A 25,777-nucleotide genomic window follows, 5' to 3' on the forward strand; every position below is an offset into this window, starting at 1 on the left:
TCAGGCAAAATATTCTATTTTAGACATTCACAAAGTAAAAAATATTATGGTCAGCAGGATATAAAAGTAAGGAAAAATCATTTAAGCTTTCAGTTGAATGGTTATTTTAACAATTAGTTAATATTACAATTATGTAATATTCATACATTAATGACTATTTTATTGGAAGGTATGTACATGTTTGATATTGACCATGCAGAACTTCAGAGTTTGGTTATGTCATAGTTATTATACCTTGCTTCAGATGCTGTCTTGGTTGATAGGTGGGAACAGAGGAATGTCTACACTGTTTCAGAAAGTCTACATAGAATGAAAACCTCGTGTGTCCCCTCCTTGCACTGTGATCCTCAGTCAGGCTTGTTCATAATACAGCAGCTTCAGAAAGAAGTCTGAAGCCTGTATTGAATCAAGATGTTTTTATTCCAGTACTCATCTGTAGCTTTAAATGTTAAGACTGTCAACAAAAGTCATAACTGTCATGATGTGCTGCATCAAGTTTTGCTTTAAACTGTTTGAAAGTTCACTGTAGTCTCTATGGACATGAGTGGGTTCTTACACTTTTCCTGCGGGTTTCACAGCCATGTATATAAATGGAAGTTTGGTCACTCTTGGTTTATGTACCAATGAGCAATCTTAAAGAATAGGTCTGGTAAAGCCAGATTTTTTGTCTCTTTTTAATGCAAGAGAGCATTCCATGATAATATATAATGTTTGAAGCTCGAGTAGGACTAATTTTCTAAAGAAAATCAGAGCTGAAATTAAACTAGCTTATGATTTATTTTTGTTGTCCTTTTTTTTGTACGTAAAAGAATAAATGGTTAATGCTGTTAAATAATTACTCTTTTCTTTTCTTTTGTAGGTTGTCTTAGTCTTCGCTCTTAGTATTGGTGCTCTTGTAATATACTTCATAGATTCATCAAAGTGAGTATTTGAGTACATTTTCCTTTCTCTCCTTTCCTGCAGCAATTATACATCTCTGAATTTCTCCATTCATCTACTTCAAATCAGTGCTTGGTCTCATCACCTGAGTGCTAAGAGCTCTGTAATAGCAAAGGTTCTACAAAAATAACTCAAGAATGGGGAAAAAAAAATTACATAAACTAAATTGAACACAGTCACATTGGATCTGTAGAATGGAGAGGAAAACTACTTTTGTGTATTGAGATTATACATACTATTGCAAAATTACTGTTTTTATATTCATTACACATGTGTAGAATCTTTCTTTCAAAATCAAGACTAGGATAAGAAATACAGGCTAAAAATATTTGTCAGAAAATTGCTGTTTGGAGGACGAAAAAAGCATCTGGGGAGACTGACAAGAACACTTCTGAAAACCTCTGCGTAGACAGTCTGAGCATCTCTGTATTTGCAGTTTCTGAGCATGATAGGTTTCTACCACGATAAGGTGAACTACTAATGATCTGCAAAGCATCTCAGTATTTTTTAGGTTTACTCTGATATTATCATACAGTGTTGTGCTTTTGGCCAGGCAGTAGAAAGTTTCATCAGGCTGGATGGTGGTTCTGAAGAATCAATAGCAATTTAAAGCTCTATGATGACATGCTCATGCTTTCTCTGAGCTAGTTTAAGGTTTTCCGTTACTGCAGCTGTTAAGATTGTACGCCAGAGTCAGTCCATGTGAGCCTGCTTACTGTCTGTAATGATAGTAGTAATGTTCTAAAACAGTCATTTTGTGACTCAGAAAATCAGACATTCCACTTTTGACATCTGTACGTCCTGATATTTAGGAAGGTGGTGGCAGCAGACATTCTTGGATATGTGGATGCCAGCTCTGTATTGTGCGAGTTTGAAGCCATAGATGTGTCAAGTATAATGCAAATAAGTAAAGCAGAGGTTTTCTTTCTGGAGAGGAGCCATGTGGTGGGAAAAGTCAAGTTCTGTCTTGAACTCCCTTGAAGTGAGGACAATTGATTTTCCTTCTTAACATTGCAATGAGTGTTTCTGTTAATTCTAGCAATTTTTCCTTAATATCTCACCACTGAAGTATGTAAAGTGGTCCCTTTCTGAAGACTTCTGCAAAACTTTTTAAAGCAAAGTGGCAAAGCTTCTAGATACCTGATATTTCCAGGTCAAAAATGTGGAATAGATTAAAACCTGTTTTTACTGATGTTTCAACATCAGATCAACTACAGCTATGTGTCAGGTTAATTGTTTTTTGTGAAACTAATGGAATATATGATGAATTTTTGGCACTGCATTTTTGAGTCTTTCATTGTTTTCCTCAAGAAGAGCAAAGCTGACAACATGGGAGATTTGAGCTTTCTTTGGGCCACCCAATCCATGTACTACTACCAGCTTATTGATTGCTTGATCAACAAGTGTTTTAACTGGGCATTTCTCTTGCTTTTCAGTCAGCGTTTAACTCGTGCTGCAGTTTAAATTCAGGAACCTGACGTTAGCATACTGTGCTATAATGTACTTGCACACTTTTTCTTCAGTTTCTCCTCCTTTCTCCCCTCTTACCCTTCTTTAGTTCTACACGCATCTTGGTCTTTTCTGTGGTGTTTTTTGTTGGTTTTTTTGTTTTTTTTTTGGTTGTTTGGTTTAGTTGTTTGGTTTTTTTTTTTTTGGTAAATGCTTAGTGGATTAATTAATGTTAGAAATACCCCATATATATCCCCAAAGGGAAAAGTTCTGCTTAATTTTATTCTACTGACCTGACACCCATTTCAGCAATGCAGAATCAAATACAGTGTTATGTGTATTTAAGATCTGCAAGTGCATGCATTTGGTCAAATTATTTTGTATGTGGATGACTTTTTGAAAGGATTGTAATTCCCTCGAGGAAAACAGTTTTCTTGTGCTTTTTCTATCTCCTCTGGTGCCTTTGAGTTCATTTTTTGGCTGTTGTCTTTATTATTTAGGGTGAAGCAAGTCTGTCTTACCTATGCTAACAGTTAGACTTGAAGATTCCAACCTAGGTGATTTTGTCTACTTGTTCAGTAGCAATTTAGCTGGAAACATGTCAGAGATACTATACTAGAACTTGCATACCAAAACATTGCAACATGAAAAGCCTGATTTCTTGTTTTGGAGGATTCGTGCTGGTTTCTTGCTGCTGCATGGGAATAAATTAGGAAGGAAGGATGCATTGGAAATCTATATATTTTGTTTGAGAAGTTTCCTGTGTGACAGCACAAGGAGAAAAGTGTCATTAGCAAATTCTCTTGGAAAGTCTTACTAGAAATATTTTTTTTTCCCCCTCAAAGCAGCACGTTGTTTCAAGTCCTTATGAATTCTCTTGTGGGAACATTTGAGGCTAAGTTGTGGTAGTGTACTGTGTTTGGCTTTCCTGCTTGTTTCCTACTGCTTCTGTGTTTTGTCTTCTGAGAGACATTTGATTTTGCTCAGCAAAATCTACAAAAATACTGCAAGCCTCGTGAGGATGATTAATTCAAATTTATTACAGATACAGTGTTACTGCCCAGGGGAATTCACATCTTTTTCATTTGTGTAGTCTGTGTTACCCCTTTTACAGACATGTCTGAGGTATGAAGTTCATCTGAATAGTTCAGTAAGTCTGTGTAAACATAAGCACTCAAGTGGTTTTAGATACCAGTCTCATTTTCATTACAAGTCCCTAAGCTTTTCCATATTAACTGGAATAATCTGCAGAACATTTTTGATGATGTCTTCTCGGTTTCATGGCTCTTCAAGGAAACAGCAATTTTAATTTAATTTGTAAATCAACAATGCTACATCTGAATTTTAAGTGGATCTCATTGGCCTGACATATAAAAAATGAAGATGAGTCTAATAGGATCAGAAATCAGTTCATACAAAAAGTTCAGTTTGAGCTTTGATTTTATTATAGTTTCAGGTTACAGTTTGTTTTTCCAAATGTATTATTTCTTTTCAATTTGCAAGACCTAGAAAAGTAAAAGATTGAGTTTTTTTTTCCTCAAGTAACCAGTTTAGGGCTATGCTGTATCATTTTGCTGAGGGCATCCTGTGCAGTTCATAGTTCTGTACTCCCAAGTATGTATTTACCAGTATTTTGGGTGTGCACAGATTTTACATAGCCTTTCAATCTTCATATTTGAGGAGATAAGTAAGTAGGACTTAAAGTGTACTAAACTTTGTTTCAAACCTTCCTGCTTATAGTGAAATCTACTCATGCAAAAGTATTTTAATTATGTTTATAAAGTTTGCTTTAGTACACTCGTTAATCCACACTAAGTGGGTACAGGAGTATTCCTTCATACTAAGTACACAGTAGAGTTAATATATATATAGTTTTTTGTGATGCATGAGTAAGAGATGTAGAAATTGACTTAAAATTCTGGGATTTGGTTCAACGAAATGCTGTTAGATTATGTTTACCATTGCTGAAATGGCTAAAATTACGGTGGTCTGTGTTTTGGCAAGTAGATTAAAACAGTATTGTTCCCTGCATTCTTGAGAGGGGAGTCCACCACAGTACCTTGAAGCTGGTGGCATTGTAAAATTTTAATATTTTGCTAATTTTAATTGTGTTAGCACTGCATCAGTTTCTGTGAGCTGATAATTTTTGTTACATGCTGAAGGAAATATGTGTTCTCTTCACTTCTTTTTTACATAAAAAGTGAAAAAGAAACTTTTAATTCCCCTTAGTTTTATTAACTGCTCGCTTGTCAAATTGAGAGATAGGCATAATTTTCCAATTCAAAGAAAATTTAGCTTAAATATATAAGTGAATTTCTTGTGAGTATTTGTTTTGAAGTAACATGGCTTTTAGTGTTATAACAGAATTGAAACTTCAGTTGTTCCTACTGCTGATTCTCAGCAAATCACAAAATTTATGTTCATAAAGCCTCAGTCTGTACCCTTTAAACTGATACATCATTAAATAAGATTTTTGGTCATAAGTATTTTAATTTCATCTTTACAGTGCTTGTAGTCAGTGCTGAGTGTACACCATCATTGCTTTAATTGAAAAGTGATTTCCAGAAGAAAGCCTTATTTGTGACAATGAACTTTAATTTTCTTCACTGGTCTGCAAATTTTCCTGGGAAAGTGTCCATAGCTAAGATTATTGCTTTCATTAGCATGCTGCAGTGGAAGCCAGGTGGGTGAGCAGCTCAATGCGTGGCCTCTGCAGGCAACTGAATACCGGGATGATTGAAGGTCTTTGTTAGGCACAGATGGTGTTAATTATGAGTCAAATCCAGCAACAGCAGTGATATGATTATTATAAGGCAAAAACCAAAAGAAACAGGCCACAGTGGAGGGAAAAAACCACCTGGTAATGATTGTCCATGTGTTACTGTGCACTTGCCCTCTAGGACAAAGGGATTAGGTATGATTATATGTCTGCTAGTTTTGTTGTTAGACATTGTCCCTTAACCACCAATCGTGTGTTGTCTTGAATTATTAAGAAAATCTGGATGTAGTGTGGCATATTGAAAAATTAGATGCATGATTTATGTACTGTCAGTCTCTTAGCTCAGTGTTTGCATTCATTCTCAGAGAGCTTGAGTTTGGCAAATTATATGCAGATAAAATTTGTATAACACTACCTGAACAACTCCTCCAATCTATTTAGGAGATTAAAATAATGAATAAAGGAAATTCCTCTGTATGTGTTTATCACGTTAATGAAATAACATTGGATTACACTGATTTTTGCTCATGGTACAGAATCTCTGGTTAGGCAATATGGAAATATTGTGAGTTCTCTAGTCAAACCACTGTAATGAAGTTTCTGTTAATCAATGCCAGTAGTTTGTGTTTGCTAAATAATGAAAATGAATTGTTGCAAATGAATTAAATGAGCAACACTGTGAATGATAAAATGGCAAACAAAAATAGAGTTATTTCATAATAATTGGCAAATCAAACTTTGGGGAAATTTTTGGGTATTGTTTTTATCCCTTGGTGTTCTACAGAAATACTTAGTAATTGTGATGCACAATCTTGACAATGAGATAAATTCCAATGGGATTACTTTTCTGAAATGTTGGGCCTTGTAAAAGATCTCAGTAACTGCCGCTAACTACCATTGAGTAGAGTTTGGCTCTCTTTTCTTAATACCTGAAGGAGGCTCCTTCAAGTGTTTATAGGTGTTGGTAAGATTGTTTGAGCCTTTGTCGGACAGAAGAGTCTCTCAGCCCTCCTCATATGACAGGGCTCCAGTTCTTTAACATCTTTGTGCCTTTCACCGGTCTCACTCCCCTGTGCCTATGTCTTCATGCTGGAGACACATTTCCTAAAGCAGCCTGGAAAATGCTGCTGACCTTCTTTACTGCAGGAGCCCATGGGTGGCTTAGAGTGAACTTCTTGACTCAGGTCATTTTCTGCAAAGCTGCTTTCCAGCTGCAGCCAGTTGCATGCCGTGCTAGAGGAATCACTGAAGTTCAAGTTTGTATAATTTTATTGTTCCTCAAATAAGTCAGTAATCTGAAATAGCAAAACTTTGTGCCGTGATATTTACTGACTTTATTTGTATGAAAATGTTGCTAGATAGGCCTTTGAGTAAATATCTGTCACTTAAATTAATGTGTTTATACTGAACATAGCAGGCTTAAGAGTTTGATCATTAAATAGCTACGTTCTCACTTTTTCATAAGCAAATTCTTATATGGTTTAAATTCTTGTCATCTCTTAGATGAGAGTACTGTATTTCAGGAATCAGATCCTTCTTTTTTAAGGGTTAGGCAGAATGTACTAATGTTTTTTTTTTTAAACATGTAGTCATTAGTTTTTCCTTCTCCAGTTTCTAGTTAATTGGCAGAAATCTGATTTCAGTCTAGGCAAAAATCTGCACTGGCACATTTTTAAGACAGCACTTCTTAGGAGAGTAAGACGTGCTGCTCTCTCAAGTTTCTCTCTTTGAAGAATGAATGGAGGAAATTAATCAGAAATGGAGGTTTGACTTAGGTGTTGTCTAATTTGAATAACTTGTTAGCTATATTTATATTACAAGGCTTTTTCAAAGAAGCAGGATTTTACACTAAAATGTCACACCCTGTGGAATAGGGAGGGCAGACATGGCACTGTTCCAGTAGGGAATTGGAATGGTAATCATCCTCTCTATGGTGTTTGGAGAAATGATAAAATCTATATAATTTGAGACTTTGCAAATTTAGTTTGGAACTTAAGGAAAGTTTGATAGCTGTGACAGTGGGGAAATATTGGAAAAGAGGATGACCATAGGATGATCATGGAATTTCCTGCATGACTGGTATTTGGCTTGTACAAGTTATACTTGGTGATGTTTTGGTTGGTAGGATGTTGGAATATCTGATTATTATGTCATCTGCAATGTAAAGCTGACTATGTAGCCTGGCAGGCTAGAAGAAAATTAAGACCATATTGTTGCTCTGAAGATCTAAGTCTGCAGGAATGTCAAGGGTGTCTATACAATTTCCGTCTTACAGGAATATTTTTTTGACTAAACTGCCATGGAGAAAAAGTGAGCATTTAAAACCTTCATCATTTGTAAGAAAGTTTCTTACTGATATTATTATAAACTCAGAGACTCTCAGAAGGCAAATGGATCCAAGCCCAGAGAAGTTGTGTGATCCTAGCTCAGGGCAGACTTTTTTTTCATAACATGTTGCTTTGCAGCTCAAAGCCACAATTACTTAGGTAACACTTTGGTCATTTAGTGTGACTGGTCTGTGAGTGTTTTGGGGATTTTTTTTTTTTTTTTAAATCTGGAAGCTGTGTGTAGACATACATGAATGTTTCTGAGAATTTCATGTTAGATGCTAGCATTTTATTTCTTATCTGAAAATAATTAGAAAATACAGAAAATATGTAGTACCACGAGGTAGAAAATTCTTTTTCCCCCTACTGTGTTCCAAGTCCGTTCTGACACTTTATGATAAGTGGCATTTATGGCAAGTGAGTTTACTGCTTGTTCTGGAGCTGTTAGCAAGAAATTAAATTTAAACCTGTATGTTTGGACATGGATGTTATAATATGCTTGTGAATCAAATTATTTTCTCTCTGCTGAGAGGTGGTTTGGTTTTGTATGCTGTTGTGCTTCATGTGGCATACCTAACTCCTTCAAGTGGGCAAGGCTTGACAAAGGCTGTAGCAGATCTTTGTCTCACCTGGCAAGTTTTCTCCAAACAAGTGCCTGTTGTTAAAGGACATTTGAATAACACTGGTATTCAACCCTCCTCTGTGCCAAACTGCATCTTTCTTTTCCAATGAGTTGCTTCTGCTTGTGTGTACTGAGAAATCCAAAGGCATCAGGTTAAACATCAGGCTGAAAAAGAACTGCAAATTGACAGCTGCTTCTAGTTGATTCCTGGCAGTCTTCATTGATTTCTAGTTCTGTTTTGGGAAGATTATTCCCATCTGCTCTAAATTCCATTAGCTTCTGTAGGGCAGGATCTCAAAGTTTGATTTGTGCAAGAGTAAGGTCTTTCACCTGGAGGTTCACCTGAAGGCAGCTGTCAGGCATAATCAGGCATGTTTAGAAAACCATACTTCTAAACGATGTTTTAAGTTCAGGAGTTTATCCTCTGCTGCCCTGCTTGCATAAAACTTGCGTTAGTTTTGACACCATATGCAATTCATATCTCTGCATGAACTCAAGTTTCTGAGTCCAGTGAAACCAGAGTGTTAAAAGTTGTGTCTGTTACCTAAAAACCCCAGAATCAATGTACTTTTAAAAATTCTACCCATGACTATGGATAAAAACTAGTTGTAATAGAACATCTCAGTTTCTCATTCCTGTGGTTTGCTAGTCTTTTAAATTTATATTTATTTTGAAAATTATATTTTTGTTGCAGCACGACATGTTATGCAGCATCTGAAGCCCACGCTTGCTTGCTGGCGTGAATTACAATTTACTAATTATTGTTCTCTCTGAATAATAATTTACTGTTTCTAGAGCATCAATAAAATAAGCTTATTGACACTGTTATGCTTACAGATGCATTTTTTGGATAATGACTTGGATCTGACTTAAGAAATATGGATAAAAAATATTTAGATTAGGATTTATTTGCTTAGATTTAATAGCTTAGGTTCTGGTAACTTTCACTGCAAACAAGTTCTCAGGAAACCTGCCCCGTGTTGGTTTTCACCACCTACACAATAATTTGAAGGTCAGTTTGTGTAAGGAAACTGTATAAATCACATTTATGGCCTGCTCAGTTTCACTTCTCTGTTTTCATAAACTCATACCATGTTGCTTGATGTGTTTCCAGTATTGCTACGGGAACATACTCTTAAATTACAATTCAAATTCTTTCAAAAACTCCACCAGTGTATAATTAATTTACATGTTAGAATATTTCTTTACTTTTCTTCCTGCTTTTCAAATGAATGTCTGCATTTTTTGTTTCATCCCAAAGCATCTGACAATGCATCTGCAAATATTTTGTCCCATGCTTTCTTTCCCTGTAGCCAGATTAGTTGTGCACACTGATCTAGAAGCATTCTTCCTTAGCACTGGACAAATTCCCAAATCTATATAATCTAGAAGAGGAGATAACTCAGCGGAGGTTTTAAAAATACCAGACCATAATGCTGTTATCAAAACATGGCTTGCATAGAAGATTGCTTTATAGAGTGGAGTTAAACGTATAATCAGCCTTTCCCCTCTGCTTTTTAAGCTACAGATACAAATAAAGATGTGACCTCTTTTGCTTTTTTTTTCCGCTCCCTTTTCTCCTGACAGCTTGACAAATTGTAGCTTTTGGGACACCCCAGTAGTTGATGAGTCATTTCTGCTTAAAAATAGAATTCCTTGCAGCAAGGACACCCATTCCACTTTTGACGCATGTGTCATTTCTGACAGAGTCACAGGGCCAACTGTGCCATGTTAATTAAGCAACCAGGAGGAAAAGAGCTCACTCTCTTCAGTAAATACCAGAGCTGGAATCCAACAATACTGAAAAAAAGAAAAGGGAAATCCCATATAGATGAACATGAATACCTGCAGGCTTTCCTCCTTCCCTGTTCTTTGTGAGCATTTTGAGTCCTTTATAGATCCCTGGTGCAATGTAGCAAACATCACTATCTCACCTTTCTTCTGTGCCACCCCCTGCTCCTTTTTTTTGTTTTTTTTTTTTAATCCTCAAAAGTCTGACAGAAAACCAGCATCACAAAGGGAATTGAAGGGTCTAATTACTGTGTATAGCAGAAAATTTGTAATGGAGCATTACAATATTGTTATCTTTTATTAGTGAGGTACAGAAATGGTGCTGCACGAGAACAGTGATAAGCAATCAGCTGTGTTCAGCACCAGGTACATGTGATAGAGTAACCTGTACAAGCCTCAGTAGGAGAAACTATTAAATACAAATGTGATTAATATTAAAATGGCAATTTGTGGCATTGTAGTAGACCTTGCTCACTTTAACATTCATAAAGATTTATGACTCTTATCAAATCTAGTGCCATTACAGGGAGTGGAGTAGGTTGTTCTTTAGCAAGATTTTTAGCTTGTGGTGTATTTATTCATCTGCTACTGATGGGAATTATTTGGCCTTGAAACTGGGGGCCAGCCCCTTGAGTGGAACAATTATATGCACAAAACCCTATTGCTGCAATGATTTTTCTTAGACATTTGAAGATTTGCTTTTCTCACAGGTTTTGTACTTTGATAAGCATTAGAAATAGTGTATTTTATGCAAGCTCTACATCCATAATCAATCCTTACAATTCAGGAAATGGCATGAGTTTGCTGGAGACTGTGATTCTGTAAGACTCTTTAAGAAATGTAAGTCTGATGCTAATAGCCCTAAAAGATACTGCATCAGCCATATGTTACCATTTTTAGCCTTTTCATTTGTCATCATTTGAGCCTAATATTTGCTCAAAACAAAGTGATTTTCAATTTTCATGTAATTATTTAAATTTGACTTAATTATACTCCATCTCTGCTGAAAAATATAATTTTTCAACCAAGGTAGCTCAGTTTCTATCCATTCCTGTAATAAAAATGAAATTCTAAGAGTAACATTATATGGATTATATGAAGTATCTTTTGATATTATATATATTCATACTGCTAAACAGTATTAATTCTGAGTAAAAGGTGACATAATGTATCTGAACTCAGATAACTGATGGCTGGTTTGCTGTTCAGTCATATTAGTCACAACACTCATGGGTGACTTAGATTTTAAAAACCAGAAGTAGATACTGGTGTCAACAGTCAGTATACTATTATTTACAAAATATCCATTCATCACTGCAAATAATCTTTCTGAGTAACTCTAATACTTAAATTCTTGTAAAGCTCTTTGATAATTTTAAGCTCAAATTTTTCCCACCTTACATTTGAAATTTGATGTCAATGACTTGCATTTTATTGATATGATGAAATTCAGGTGAGAAATAGGACTCATAGACTTGTACCAAAGTCAATAAATAAAAATACTATTCTTAGTATCGGCCAGATTACTAGTCTCAGTATGAAGTCAGATTAAATTTTTACAGTATTACACTTTTCCTGTAGATTGAAGCATTGCAAAACTTTTGTATAAAATTAAGGGAGTAGAATACAAGCAAAAGTAGAAAAGACTGAAAGTAGGTTCAGGATTGTCTTGGTTTGCCTTAATTAAAATTAAATTGCAGCAGGGTATCAGGGATATTCTTTTAATTGGGAATACTAAATGAAGGAAACATCAGTTGAAATGGATTCTATTGGTTATTGAATTTGGAAATTTATAAAGATGAAATAAAGCTAAAAATTAAACTTCTCTTGAACCACTCTTGGTGATTACTTATCTATTATCAAACTAGGACATAATTCACTTTATTCATTTAGTTCTTTGATGCATGTGAAGACATTATGGTATCTTAGGTTAAGGATTTCTTAAATAGTTTATTTTCTAAATTCCTGTGGTTGTAGGCTGGGGAAAAGGCTAAATGAGATTGTGAAATACCACTGGTTCTGGAATTTAAGCCAAAGGGCCTATTCTGGTAATTTTGTCACATTTCTCAATAGAACAGTTTATACAGTACTGTGCTTTAAACAAATGTCTTGTGATCAGAAAGATATGTAGACTTAATTTTAAAGATTTGGTGTGATAAAAAGTTTTCTATATGCCTGGAGAACTACTTGCGGTGGTTAACTTACCTTGCTTTTAAAAATGTATCTTAGCTTTCAATCTAAATCTTTGGCTTTATCTTCCATTTACCTCTTTTTTTTCCTGTTAGTGATATTTCCACTAATGTTTTGTAGAGCTATTTCTAGACATGTTAAAATCACATTCTAATGCCCCTTTTTTGGTATTAATTTAACAAGCTCATTTTCAGTTTTGTAAAATAGTACAAGGTCTTAGACTGAACCATTGTAGCAGGTTTTTGGGGTTTTTTTTTCCCTGAACTCTTTGGTAGTTTTATTTTATATGTAACATTTCAGTTTGAGTATTTTGCAGTTCATATTGGATACTACTGGACATTAAATTTTCAATGATTTTTTGAGTGCTTCATTTCAATGCATGCCTGCATTTTCTTTTTCTCCTCTGGCTATTTATGAAAAACACATGATAGTTATTTATGAAAGGTAAAATTAATGCAGTGCTCTCTGCTTTTACTGCTGCCCATTTAGTCAATACAAAAAGTATATCATGCTATTAGTCATGAAGAAAACTTTTCCTTCAGTTCACATTGCAGAAGCTGTATATTATTTGAACTGATGCCCAGAATTTAATTTCTTTCCAACTGCTGAAACCTGTCTTCAGTGATAGCTGTGTTCATGCTCACATATTATATGTGCTGGTTAGCATATATTGCATAATGCTGTATTTTTGTGTGTCTGTGTAGAAATAACCATTCTGAAAATGGGTTCTTTAAACTGGAATTGATCTGAATAGTCTGTGCACATAGATCTGCACAGTGCTTTTCTGTAGTGGCTCAGATATTCTCTTTGTTCTCTCAGTTTGTCTCACAGCTCCAGTGATGTATAGAATATTAAGAAAAAGTCTTTGATGAATAGAACAAAAAATGTGTGTTTCTCTTTCTTCTGGATATTTTCACAGCAGTAGCATTAGTTTGTTACTGCTTGTAAAAGCCTGTAAAAAGAAAGGATAAAAGGATAAAAATAAATTGAAGTTTTGGGGTTGAAGTCTACTACAGAAATGCACATTACATCAATTTTTCTAAATATTTACATTTTCTAGTCTGTTTTGAGAAATATTCATTCCATCTGTATTTTACTAGTGTTTTGGTGCGACTATACCTATCTACAGGCTGTATCACTGCATTAAAAAAAACCTTTAACTCCATTTCAAAGCCCACTAATCCTACAAATCTTTGTTTAAAATATTAAGTTGACAGAAAGCAGATGCAAGTACCTCCCTCCTCCTTAAGGCATTCAGTAGTTTAAATGGAATATAGACTCATTGCCATTTATGTCCTGGAAAATATATCCTGTCGCTGTTCACAACCCTGTGTCTTAGCAACAGTGTTTGGAGGGGAAAAAAAAAACCCAACAACCAAAAACCCATCCCTCAAAAACCAACCCACTTGGCAAAAGTTTTCCAAACAATACTGTTTATATTCAATGATCTACAGTATCTCATGTTACATTCAGTGATGACTTGTATGAAACAGGAAAACCTGTTTCTCTTAGTTTCTGTAATGCAGTGAGAGCTTGCAGTAGACTTATTTATTTCTATAGTTTGATCTTGCTGGATAAAATGCACAGCATGGAAAAAGGTATGCAGTAATTAGGAAATGAATTCATATTGATACAGAAAGACTTGTGGTTTGGGTTTTTTAATGTTTAGATTAAAAGTGAGAATAACAACAAAAAAAAAATATCACTGGAACATCTTGATGTGAGTCAGTGAAGCCAAAGTTCTCTTCCTCTGGTTAGTCAGGCTGGGACTTCCCAAGGAACTGTAGGGAGTCAATTTTATATTCCTCCTCGTGACACTGCATGCATATCAAGCATTGCCTTTTTTGGGGGGTTGAGGGGAGATGTTTTGGAACCTTCCTTGATTTTTGTTACTAAGAAAATTAATTCAAAAGAAGTATAAAAGTATTTCAGATCTTGCCGTGCATACTGTGAAGTAACAGAGCACCATCTGGCAGGGCTAGTTATTTTCATGTGAAATACTGCTTTACAAAGAATCATCACAGCATCTCAGACAATGCTGACTTGGAAGGAACTCACAAAGATCAAGTTCGACTCCTGGCCTTCCGCAGAATCGTCCCCAAGAGTCACACCCTGTGCCTGAGAGCTTTGTCCAAGCACTGCTTGAGCTCTGTCAGGCTGGTGCTGTGACCTGTGCCCTGGGGAGCTGTTCCAGCCACCCTCTGGTGAAGAACCATTTCCTGATATCCAACCTAAACCTCCCATCTCAGTTTCAGGCCATTCCCTCAAATCCTGTCACTGTCACTACAGAGCAGAGATCAGTGCCTGCCCCTCCTTTTCCTCACACAAGGAAGTTGTGACTGCAGTGAGGTCTGTCCTCAATTTCTCTTGTCCAGGCCGAACAGACCAAGGGACCTCAGCTGCTCCTCACATGGTGTCCCTTCGAGCCTTTCACCATCTTTGTTACCCTCCTTCGGATTCTATAGCTTAATATCTTCCTATATTGCAGTATATGACATGGTAGGAAGTAGGACAGAAAAGAGATTTTTCATCTCTTGAAGAATGGCTTGAGAGAAATGTCTGTGACAAACATGTATTTCCTGAAAAACTGCAAGGTTTATTGATTCTGCCACATGTTGCACTGTGTCTCCCATCTTTCCCCTTTTTCAACCATTTGATTGGACTTTGCTTTCTTTGTCAAAAATAGTAATTTGGACGTGATTTTGATGGGATTTGTTTTCTCTTTCTGAGATTTCATTGTTTTTAATCATCCTCTACTCTCTGCCTCATACCATACTTTAGAATTAGTAAAAAGTCTGACCTTGATTATCTGAAGCTTCTTGGTTTTTGAAAAATGAGTAATGTTACTTTTTTCTATCAAATAACAAGAGACTTAAGTTTTCCTGGGTCCAGCAATGTCAGGCATATCTCATCTGCAAAATTAATTAGGTAAAATCAGAATTCAAGTGAGTAATCTACAACAGATTGACTTTGTGTGAACGTATAATTTACATGAGGTACATCGATAAGAAGAGTGAATAAGAACCTCCTCATACCTATCCCAAATACGGCTGTCACTTATGTATTTGCTTACAGCTTTTAACTGTCCTCTGTGACCACTGGCCCATACACTGGTGTGTGCAAAAGAGGCAAGATGCCATTTGCTGAAGGTGAACTTCCCAGGACAGGTGACAAGTTAGGGCAGCTCAGTGTCAGGAGGGGGGGTCCCAGAAGAACAGCTCTTCTTCAATTAGCCACTCAACAGCATTTAGTTAGATCCTTATTCTAGGAAATATTTTACATAATTTTAATTCTAAACTGTGGTAAATTGTAACTACACCAAGTGAAGTATTTTGAAGACATCTTGAATTCTTACTTTGCTCCATGTCTTCTTGGAGTACTGTAAATGTAAACAGATTTGCACTATGATAAATGTGGGGGCCGGGTGTGTGATTTAAAAACAGAGTAAGCAACCTTTCTAATTCTTCCTTTCTAATTTCCTTATCAAGCTTTAGATAATTTCCCCTTTATAGAGGGGAATCCTATCAGGTACAATTTCTTTTTATGGAGATTGCTTCTTTTTCACTTATTCTCAGTACAGCTCATACTCATGTCACTCATAATCTCAATTTTCCAACAATTTAATATATTGGCAGATTGTGATACAGTTTTAGAAAGCATAGCAATAACTTAGTGGACAAAAAGATATGCATCATGGTTTTATTATGAGATTTAGTATGAGATTGTAGCATTCCCCAAGAAATTATTAAAAGAGGTAATGTTGCTGAGGCATTATTTGTTATTGTTAAACCAAGAGCTTAAGAAGCATTTGGGGTAATGGGATAATTTTTGTTATTAAAGATACCTTATGCAGAAGATGTAGGTTGGTTTTTATTTTTTTTCTTTTTTCCCAGTGGAAATTACTTGCTCCTAAAGCAAATTAAAAAAAAATGTTGCTTCTAAAATGAGCAACTCAGCTTAATTGACTAAAACCAATGAAAATGAGCATGCCAAGCATGCCAGGAAATGTAAAGAAAGACAGGGAGTGATTCTTCCCACTATAAAATATCCACATTTGATTTTTGGTGGTATTACTGTATGAACTTCCTCCTCCTTTGGCAAAGGAAAAAATTATCTTGCCAAGTCTAAAAGGCCTGTTGAGATTTCAGAGGTTGCAGATGATTCAAGAAAAGAAAAAGAAAAGAAATCTGTAGCAAAAGTAATTTTGGAATGTTGAAGATGGGAGAGAGAGGAGTAGTCTTAAGGCTGTGGGTTGTATGGAGTTGATTTGGCTTGTTTTTGTGTTCGTGTCACTGCTCATTAGGCTTATTGTGCTTATGTGGGAGTAAATCTGTTAGTATAGTTTATAAACCCTATAATTTTAGAGAGGTGATTTTTTAAAAAAAAGTGTATTATTATTTTTATACTGACTTTGTTTATGTGCTCTTAATAGTAATTAGTGTCCCTATAGGAAAGTTGATATGCCTGGTAGAGAATGAAAAGTAATAAACTGGAGCTAGTAATGAGCCAGAATATAAACTGAAGTTGTAGCCAGGTCTTTTTCTGTAAGCATATGATTTCTTGATCAAAAATTAACAGCCAGAATACCTAGTGGAAGTATTATGCTGCAAAAAATCTTAACGTTTTAAAATTAAAATTTGGGAAGTATGTCTAGTGATCTGTTTACATGTACAGACACTGTTTGACAAGTAGGTTACTACATTTAGTGTTTCACTGGAAAAATGAAATCAAGATCATTTATTGTCAATGTATGACTGGTAATTCCTTACTGAAAAAACCCACAGACTTAGTGTGCTTCATTTTCTTAACTGAATATGTGTAAATATGTATATAAATGAAGCTTATCTGTAAGATAAAATTGGCTACTTCCTGAAGTTGTAAAAATTTAAGATGTTAGATACAGGTATCTAATATCTATTTTCATAGTTTAAAATTTTTCAGTCTTTGGTGAGCATGTTACATTTGTTTTTTTTTAAACAGCAGTTGGATTTTTAAGTCATATTTATGGGTGACTGTCAAACCATTTATGTTTCTAAGGATCGTATTGGCTTTTATTTAGCACAGACAGTTTCATGAATCAAATGTTTGGTTTTCTCTCAGGGCTAGCATTCAGGTCTCTTTTCATTGAGTCTTCCATATGGAGTGTTTAGAAGTATTGTTGAGCATCTGATAGAAGCAAAATAAAGTAGGTAAATCAGAGTTCACAGTGTTTCATTTTTCATAATGTGTGTCTGAGCAGTTACAATTTCCTCTTAGTCCCCTTACAAATGTAACAGAAAATCTGGAAAAGGTGTTGCTTGAAGTTTTTTAAATTTTATTTCTTTATATATATTAAAATTAGTGTTTGTCTTTTTCAGTTTCTTGGTATTATGGTGACTAGATCTTTAAAAAATGTTGTATTAATTTTTCCCATTAACCATTTAAAATTACAGAACACAGCTTGTTAATATATGAATAATAAAATTTAAGTGTTCTTATCTTTGGAAATAATTAGTTCTATTAAAATATTACTCCTACTAAAAACCAGTAAATACTTTACCATGCTGGAGCATTTGTGTAAAATGAATGACCCCCAGTGGTCATGTTGTAGATTACCCTCTGTCTTTTACCACTTTTCCTAACAGGAATAGAAATGGAATTATTTTAAGTGTGACGTCTTTGCTAAATGATTTGTATTCTAAAGAATTACTTTCAATATGGAATTGCAGCAGTCTGTCCTGAAATATGTATTTTAGCATCTGAGGAGAACTGCTACATACAGACAATAATGAAAAGACAACTCTAGCTGGAAACTGTCCTGTTCAGAGCCACGTGTGCAAAAGCAGGATCTGCACTCAGTTATATTTAGGCTTCTGCCAAATATATTTGTTTCTTCGTGTTTTTAAGAGACATCAACTAAAGGTCCTTCTAAAGCAAAATGTAATGTCATCAAAAGGACCTTGTTGTAATAGGCAAGTAATTTTGATATCTGCTCATCATAATTAAGTGTTAATGTTTTGAATTATGAGATAATATTCTCTTTATTAGTTATCTATATTAATCACAGACACAGAACCAAAAATTTTGTCTTCAAAAATCCTTCCAGTAATACAAAAGGAATATTTTTGTTGTTCTGATTCAGTTCTAATCAATAGGATTTGAGGATTATTGGCCTCAGTTGGGGTTTGGGACCTTAAAGGCCCCAATGCTATATACTGCATAAACAGATCTTGGCTTAGTAGAGATTTTTTCCCCTTTAGCAAGTTTATTTAGTAGCTTTGTTATTTGTATTTGTTATATATGTTAATATCTATGTTAGTCTACTTAAAGTATCATTCCTTGAAATATACAATGTATATTAATAATTCTAGTATTATGTTTGTGATTCTATTTTTTTTCTTTTGGGAACTTGTATTAGACTAAGTGTTTCAGCATATAGTACATACTCTCTTTTCTCTCGATTTGAGTGTATGCATATGAATGTATGTGTTTAAAATCCTATGCATTCTGTAGGTAGTCACTGTACATGAGTAAAGCAAAGAAGGTTCACAGCTACTCAGCTCTAAATCAGATTCAGACTTCAGTCAAGAAGAATGATGAGACTGAGGGTGATAACTTGCCCTCCTTTTTCAGATATTAATGAGCCCCATTTGTACTGGATTTCAATTCACAGCAGTGCTGAAAGTAGCAATAAGAAAGAATTGCAGGTGAGAAATACAATTTTAAGCAGCAGATCAGTTTCTTTAGCAAACCCAGGCTCAGTTTCTGACAAAAATGGAGGTGTCATTCATTGCTGAATTTTGCACACTGTCCTTAGGCTGCTTACTCCCACTCATGCCAGCTGCCAGATCTTTTCCAGCCCCCACTCAGCGTCTGATGTAGGTTTTTACATCAAATGCTAGTGGAATGAAATAAACTCTATCTGGACCTCAGTGTGGTTCAGGAGACTGATATCTCTTAACACAAAGGGAGACCACTTGAACTTGTGGAACCTGAAACTGATCTCGAACAACATGGGCAAGGAATCGTGATATAAACATTTCGTGGTCATTATGTAACTCGTAAGGGATTCTCTGACATAAATTCAGTCAGTTCAAAGACAGTAATGTGAAAGCATATTATAAACTGAATTAAGTTCTTTAAATCCGTTTTTCTAAAAATAGATGGTTGAATAGAAAGATCAACAGAAAGATGATAGATGCAGCAGAAATTAAGAAACAGAAAGCTAAGCCCTAACATGTTCTGTGTGAGAAAAGCAGAGGCCCACATACACGGAGGGAGGAAGAGCAGAAGTTTAGGCCATTGTATTCAGACAAATACATACATCCATAGTTTGGCCACAAAGTAGGAGAAGAAAAGGGATTTAGAAGGGGATGCATATGTATAATATTAATCACAGTTTAAACGGATTAAGTGGTATATTGCCTGTTAATTTATGTGTTGTCAGTATTTATGTCAGTTAATTTATGTATTACCAGTGTGAGAAGGGAAACATTATACATCTTTGTACTACCCCAGAAAAGAATAGCAACCCCTCCTCACCAGTTCTTTGTTTACAACTTGAAAATTACTATTATGACAGGTTAGGAAATCAATGTTAAGTTGACATGCTGCTATGTAAAGTGAGTTCATTAGGTACATTTATTTGTATTCCTTCATGGAGAATATTTTCTGTCATACATTTTTAGTATTTATTACAGTTAGCACAATTCTCTAGAGAGACCTTTGCCTTCAGGTCTTAGAATAACTATTGATGTTTTAAACAAGCTGTACCTGTTCTGTACATTAAAGTTATAGTGATTAAGTATATAATGCAACATTTTTGGATTCTTCCTAGTCAATTGACCACTGTATAAAGCAAAATTCTGTGCTGCTTATTCTCCAAAGTGAATTTAAACAGAGCTGAAATTAATCAGTTTTTGATGTAAAAATTTAATTATTCTCTTCAGTGCTATCCTCATCTTTACTAAACTGAATTTACAGTATAGCAAAACTACACAAATCTCACTGTTAGTAGTAGCATCAGAAGACAAAGAAAAATCTTGCCAGACCTACAATATTTATACAAGCTTTGATAAGTGAGTTGTGGTAATTTTCTTTTACTACCCAGAGTTGTTACCATGTCTCTTGGGGCTACTTAGTGCACCACAGTGTGCTGCTGTTATAGAAATGCTGAATACATATTTACAAAAGTGCAATAATGATTTGTCATCTTCATAGATCTCAATACATATGCTTGATGGATTTGGAGCATCCAGGTCCAAAACTGTGCTTATGTCTCATCTTTAGTTCTTGGAGCGCTGTGTGCTCCAGCCAAAATCATGGAAGGTGACATCAGGCAGGGTAGGGTTAATGGCAACCCAAGGGAAAGAGATTGTGCTGGGAAAACATCCAAAGGAGTGGAGAAAGTCTGATTTCCAGACTTTATAAACTAGAAGGGCTCAGACACTCAGAATCAGTAGGTATTTTGGAGAAACATTTTGTTCCCAGGTTTTAAAAATACTTGTATTTTTCCCAGGCAAAACAAAACCTCAAAAAATACGAGTTATTGGGAAATTTAACCTTTATAGGTATAACACAGAGGTTGGTTGTTATAGACTGTGTTTTGCTTAATTATTTAGCTAATTGATTTCTTTGTTTTTCACAAGGTCTTTGCACACAATTTACAGGAGTACTTGATACATAGTTTCCTTAGCTGGTAGTAATTATAAGGTTAGACATTTTTTAGAAAAAGAATTAACCTACAATTTATGAAGAGAATGGACAGCTATTAAAAATGTGGTTTATTTTGGTTTTATGTGACATTGACAGTACTTAACCTTTGATTTCCTTTGAGGTTTTCAGTCAAAAACCAATTAAATTTCATGGTTACTTTTCCCCCCAAAGCTGTGAGACAGCTACAAAAACTTGCAGGGATTTGCCAGTTCAGATTAAGTTGTGCTCTCACATTTCAATAACATAACATTTCTTATCTGGAGAAGATCCCCCTTTTAACTCCTTTTTCATGCGAGAGGCCTTGTCACCATCATAAAAACATAGTAAGTAATGCATAATTTTCTCTTTTTTCATTAGTACTAAAAAAAAAATTGACCATTAAAATGCAAGTAAGGGGGGAAAAGGGCTAGAATAGAAATGCACTATTTTTCCTTTGGGTTTTTCACTTTTCAGGTATATTCTGTTATCTAGGGCTGCATCTTTTGTGATGGGAAAAAAGGAAAGAGAAATGGTAAAAGGAGTTGAGGAATCAGAGAAGTTCCTTGTCCTTAAGGATCCGCTTAATTTAGGGTACGTTCCAGGAGAAGCAGGCTGTAGTGGCCAGGGTTGAATGCCAAATGGCCCAGAGTGGCCCAGCACCTCCAGTGTTTTCATTGTCACTGTCTTTCCCAGACTGCCTCACTGATCTTATGTTCTGACATTTCTTTTGGTTTTCCCAGCTTTTCCTACTGTTCCCTAGCACTTCCCACATGAAGGAAAGTGATCCCACATCACATCACAGTGATCCATTTCTGCCAGTTGGGTTTAATTTGAAACTGTCTGGAGCTTTGTGAAGAAATGTTTGAAGCAGTCAAAAGATATTTAATTGGTGACTAGAAGCATACATGCATGAGTAATCAAATTAGTTCTGTTAAGCTTTTTTAATACTGGAGAATATTTACCATTTCAGAGAAAAAGAAAACTGGTTATAGACAAAAGCTTTGATGTGGTCACTTGCAAGAGAAATGGGAACCTTAAGTGAACCCTGGCACATGTGTGAGACTCAGGCTTTAAAGCAATTTAGTAAAAACATGTAATCACTCTGGCAGATGCAATTTCAGTGCTGTCATGAGTAACAAGAATAGAAACTAAATTCTTCAGAGCTGTAAAACCAGAAAGTTCATGCTGATACTTTTTATCTCTCCCGTCCTAATATAAGCAGTGTAACAATATAGTTGGAAATCAAATCTAATGTATTTAGGAACTTTTTCAAAAATTTTTATAGCAGCTGTCAGCATAGGAAATTGTGTATGTATATGTATATATATATTTAACCAGCAGATTCATACTGAGAACATGCTGCTGTAGATCTACCTGCTGACTTAAGTAATGGTCTGAGTTCTTTTTATTTTTTTAATGTTATTTTACAGGCTGTGTATTTTTGAATGCCTCATGTTCTTTCCAAAATGATACCTGTCTAAATCTGACCTGAATGGGCCTTTTTTCAAAAGCATTTGATAGCATTATTTTTACATATAAAAGGGATATGTTTTATCTCTTGGAGTAATTTACAGGTTAATTGAATTGTAGGTTTCTGAAATCTCATCCATTATGTTAAAATCAAACCAACAAAAAAAATCCCTGTATTTTCTTTGAGTTTTTGTTCTTGCTTTACTGCTTTCAGCAGCACTAATGGAAACATGAATCCCTCATACTGCACATTGCTGAATCATTGTTTAACGTGGCAGTTTCCTTAAGTCCTTTTGTTTGTGCAGTGCCATGTAAAGTTTACATTTCTATGAAAGTGTATATAGTTTGAAATAAGATCAATGTCTGTTTTTCAATAATTTATAATAATATTGATCAATCATTTTGAGACTGAAAAGTCTTTATTTAGATAAGTATTTGTGAAAAAGCTACCTCTTTAAAATAAGCCCTCTTCTTCAGTTTCTCAGAACTGTTTGTTCGCTTTTGATTATATCAGAAAACTGGTAAGTAATTTATTGTATAGCACACTGTAAACTAGAGTTTATTTATGAATTGTTCCTTTTGGCTAATGTAGCCTCTAAAAATTTTATCTTTTCGTTGTATTTGAGAGTGGAATAATTCTGGTGTGGGGGAATAGTGGATAATTTTGCTCTAGTAAGAATATATTTTTTATTGTGTGACTAGAATACTGCTACTTTTCTGAAAAGAGAGTTGACCATATCAACTGATCTAAATGCAGCTGACTAGACAGCTGTGTACATTTCTATTCATAACAGGATTAGATAGCATATTTTTTTAAATGAAACACAATTTCCATGCATTTGATATCCATTTGGGCAGGGCACACAGATGTTTTCATTTTGCAGACACCCACTATCTTGAAGTTCAGCATTTGTGGGCTGGAAATTACACTGGAACATTTTCTTATACATGTTCAAGTGCTATAGAGAAGCACATAGGGGATTTCATAGTTTGCCATGAGCCTCCATGCTGTAATGTTTATTAGTTATAACACTGTAGTTAAACTGCCAAAGAGTCTAGCCAGGGATACAAGAGTTCACCTTCTCCAGCTGCCAAAGAATTGTGATCTATTCATGGGCAGGTAGGAAGGGAGCAGTGGTCAGTTTTAGGGGCTTTTTTTCCTTTTTTTTTTCCTTTTTCAATCAAGCCCCTTTCCACAGCCAAGTTGCATCAGTTTGTTTTAAAAATTAACACTGAAGCAAACTTACAGACCAACCAGTGCACTTTAACAGTGTTTGAATGGCTATAAAGGGCCTGCCTGCATAATATACATACTGTATATCTTTGGAAGGAAATCTAAGAACTGAACAACACATGCGTTGGCTCTTCTTGACAATTACATGTGATGACATCTGTTGACAAAGTATTGTTAGCAGCCGAGATCAGAAAGACATGGCATGTGAAGTCAATTGTAGCTGCCAACAGCTCAGATTGTATTACATGGCAGGCTTGGAAATCTCTATTAGACTCTGCAGAGTGTCAAAATATAGGTAACTTGACAAGGTTGACTGAGAGGTTTGTGAGTAGAGTCAAAGGATTTTCAACTGTTGAATTAAGGGCAGATGTTTTACAGTGAGAACTTCAAAGCTTTGGATTTGTAGCAAAGCTGTTTACTGAAATAACAGTGATGTGAGTCCTTTCATTCTTGGCTTTCAGGCTTCCCATTAGCTCTCTGGCTGGCACTGAGAACGTGGTTGTAAAGAGGACTCAGTTATTCCTCTTACAGTAAGCTGTCATTGTGATGTAATATCACATCCAAGCTTCCATGCAGTCCTAGTATGTAAAATGGTAATAAGGGAAAAAAGTTGAAAGAAAAGATGCCCCAGACATTGCCTAATCTCTTTGTAACAGATTTCTGCTAACAGATGTTGATAATAATGTGTTTGACTCTAAAAGTAGGACTATGTGAGTAAAAATGGGTAGCTGAAAGTCAGACTTCTTTTTGGGCTTAAAGCTGAAGGTGTTTCAGGAAACATAGCCAAAAATTTAGTTTCCATAGGTTTTATTCCAATGCTTGCTATTTAGAGGTTAACCTACATAAGATTCTATCAAGACTCAAACTAAGATGCTAATCAAAACAAAACCCCAGACAAACATACAAATAAATATCAGTATGCTGTTCTGCAACATTGTGTTAAATTTTAACTTTCCTAAATTTTACAATAGTTTTTAAATCTGTAGAACCAACATTGTTATGAAATTATTTTTATTTTCTGTGTAATAAGCAAGCAGTGGACCTATGATCTTTTCTCAGTGTTCTCCCAAAAAACCCATGACAATTTCTGCAGCCTAATAGTCATTTCATAATTAGTCGTTTCATAAGCAGTCATTTCAGTAGGACTTTCATAAACTGAGTTCAGAATATTTTGTTCCTAAATATATTCCTGTTCTTTTCTCTCTGTTACCAAAGTATCATTTATAAACTTACCTTTACTTTCCTTTCTTTCATATTAGTGTTGTGTTTTAATGTTGGGATAATCCTTCCTAATATTTGTAGAATTACATTTTGCAAAAATGCACTTATGTCTAAACTACAGGAGAATTATGTAGCTGTATTTGTGGACTTCCTCTGGAATAGATCAAGGTAACTTTTTGTTACAGAATGGATCAGGAAAATGCAATCCCATTGTTCTATTCGTTGTTATGTGTGGTAATGACAGGTGTATGTTTGTTAGTGCCTTCAGAATGCATAGGGAGTGTTATAGGAGGGGCATTATCTTAATGCTACATATTTTTGTAATTACTTTTTTCTTTAAAATAACGCTAGATAGTGATTAACAAATAAAATAAAAGAGATAAATGCTCATATTGAGTTTTTTCCACCTCATTTATGTCCTTTATGTAAAAACCATAATGTTGTGGTTTTGTTGTCCTTTTTTTTCACTGCTTAAAGGCCTGTAAATTAATTTTTAGTGTGGAATTCAATTCAGAGAGCACTTACTGGGGAGGAGAGAATAAGAAATGAATTTCACAAATAATGCTTTGCAGCATTTACTTAAAAGTAAAAGCAGCAATTTTTAATCTTGTGGCTCCTGGCCAACTTTCTATACATAAGCCTGTGACAATATTTCCATCAAAAAAATCCCTTTGCCTCTCAGCCATTAAAATTTTCTACAGGGTTAAATATTCCCTTGGCACATTCAGGCCTAGAAGGAATTTTGTTCTGGCACCCACAGGCGTTGCTGGGTTGACAGGCTGCCCGGAACCTTGGCTGCTGCAGAGGTGCTGCCCCAGCCCCTTGCCCCGGCTTCAGCTGTGACCTCCTGGGTCCAGCCAGAGCTCCCTCCTGCCTTGCCCTTCCCCTGAGGATCAGGACACATTGCTGGCAGCACTTGCAGCAGTGGCCAGGCCATTGTGGTGGCAGGGGACCAGGCTGGTGTTCCTGAGTCCCGGCCGTTCCCCGGTTCCCCGCCGTTCCCTGATGGCCAGGCTGGAATGGCGCTCCTGGGGTGCCCAGCAGAGAGTCCTGCCGGGCCCTCGCTGCCCTGGCCTTGCACAAAACAGTGCTAGAGTGAATGACATTTGAAAATCACTCCTCAGTGGTAGTGAAAATAAATA

At 35.5% G+C, this 25,777-nt stretch overlaps 1 protein-coding gene across 12 annotated transcripts in view; it reads left to right on the forward strand.

Moving 5' to 3' along the window:
- The window catches only part of KCNMA1 (potassium calcium-activated channel subfamily M alpha 1), a 402,729-nt gene that overhangs the window by 177,059 nt on the left and 199,893 nt on the right, over positions 1-25,777 (forward strand). For all 12 annotated transcript variants that reach the window (XM_030950724.1, XM_030950723.1, XM_030950725.1 and 9 more), the window contains one exon: positions 860-921. In XM_030950724.1, coding sequence (XP_030806584.1) covers positions 860-921 — 62 coding nt within the window. The remainder of the gene's footprint in view (positions 1-859; positions 922-25,777) is intronic.

Source organism: Camarhynchus parvulus, chromosome 6 (genome assembly GCF_901933205.1).
Source record: "Camarhynchus parvulus chromosome 6, STF_HiC, whole genome shotgun sequence".
Taxonomy (NCBI): Eukaryota; Metazoa; Chordata; class Aves; order Passeriformes; family Thraupidae; genus Camarhynchus; species Camarhynchus parvulus.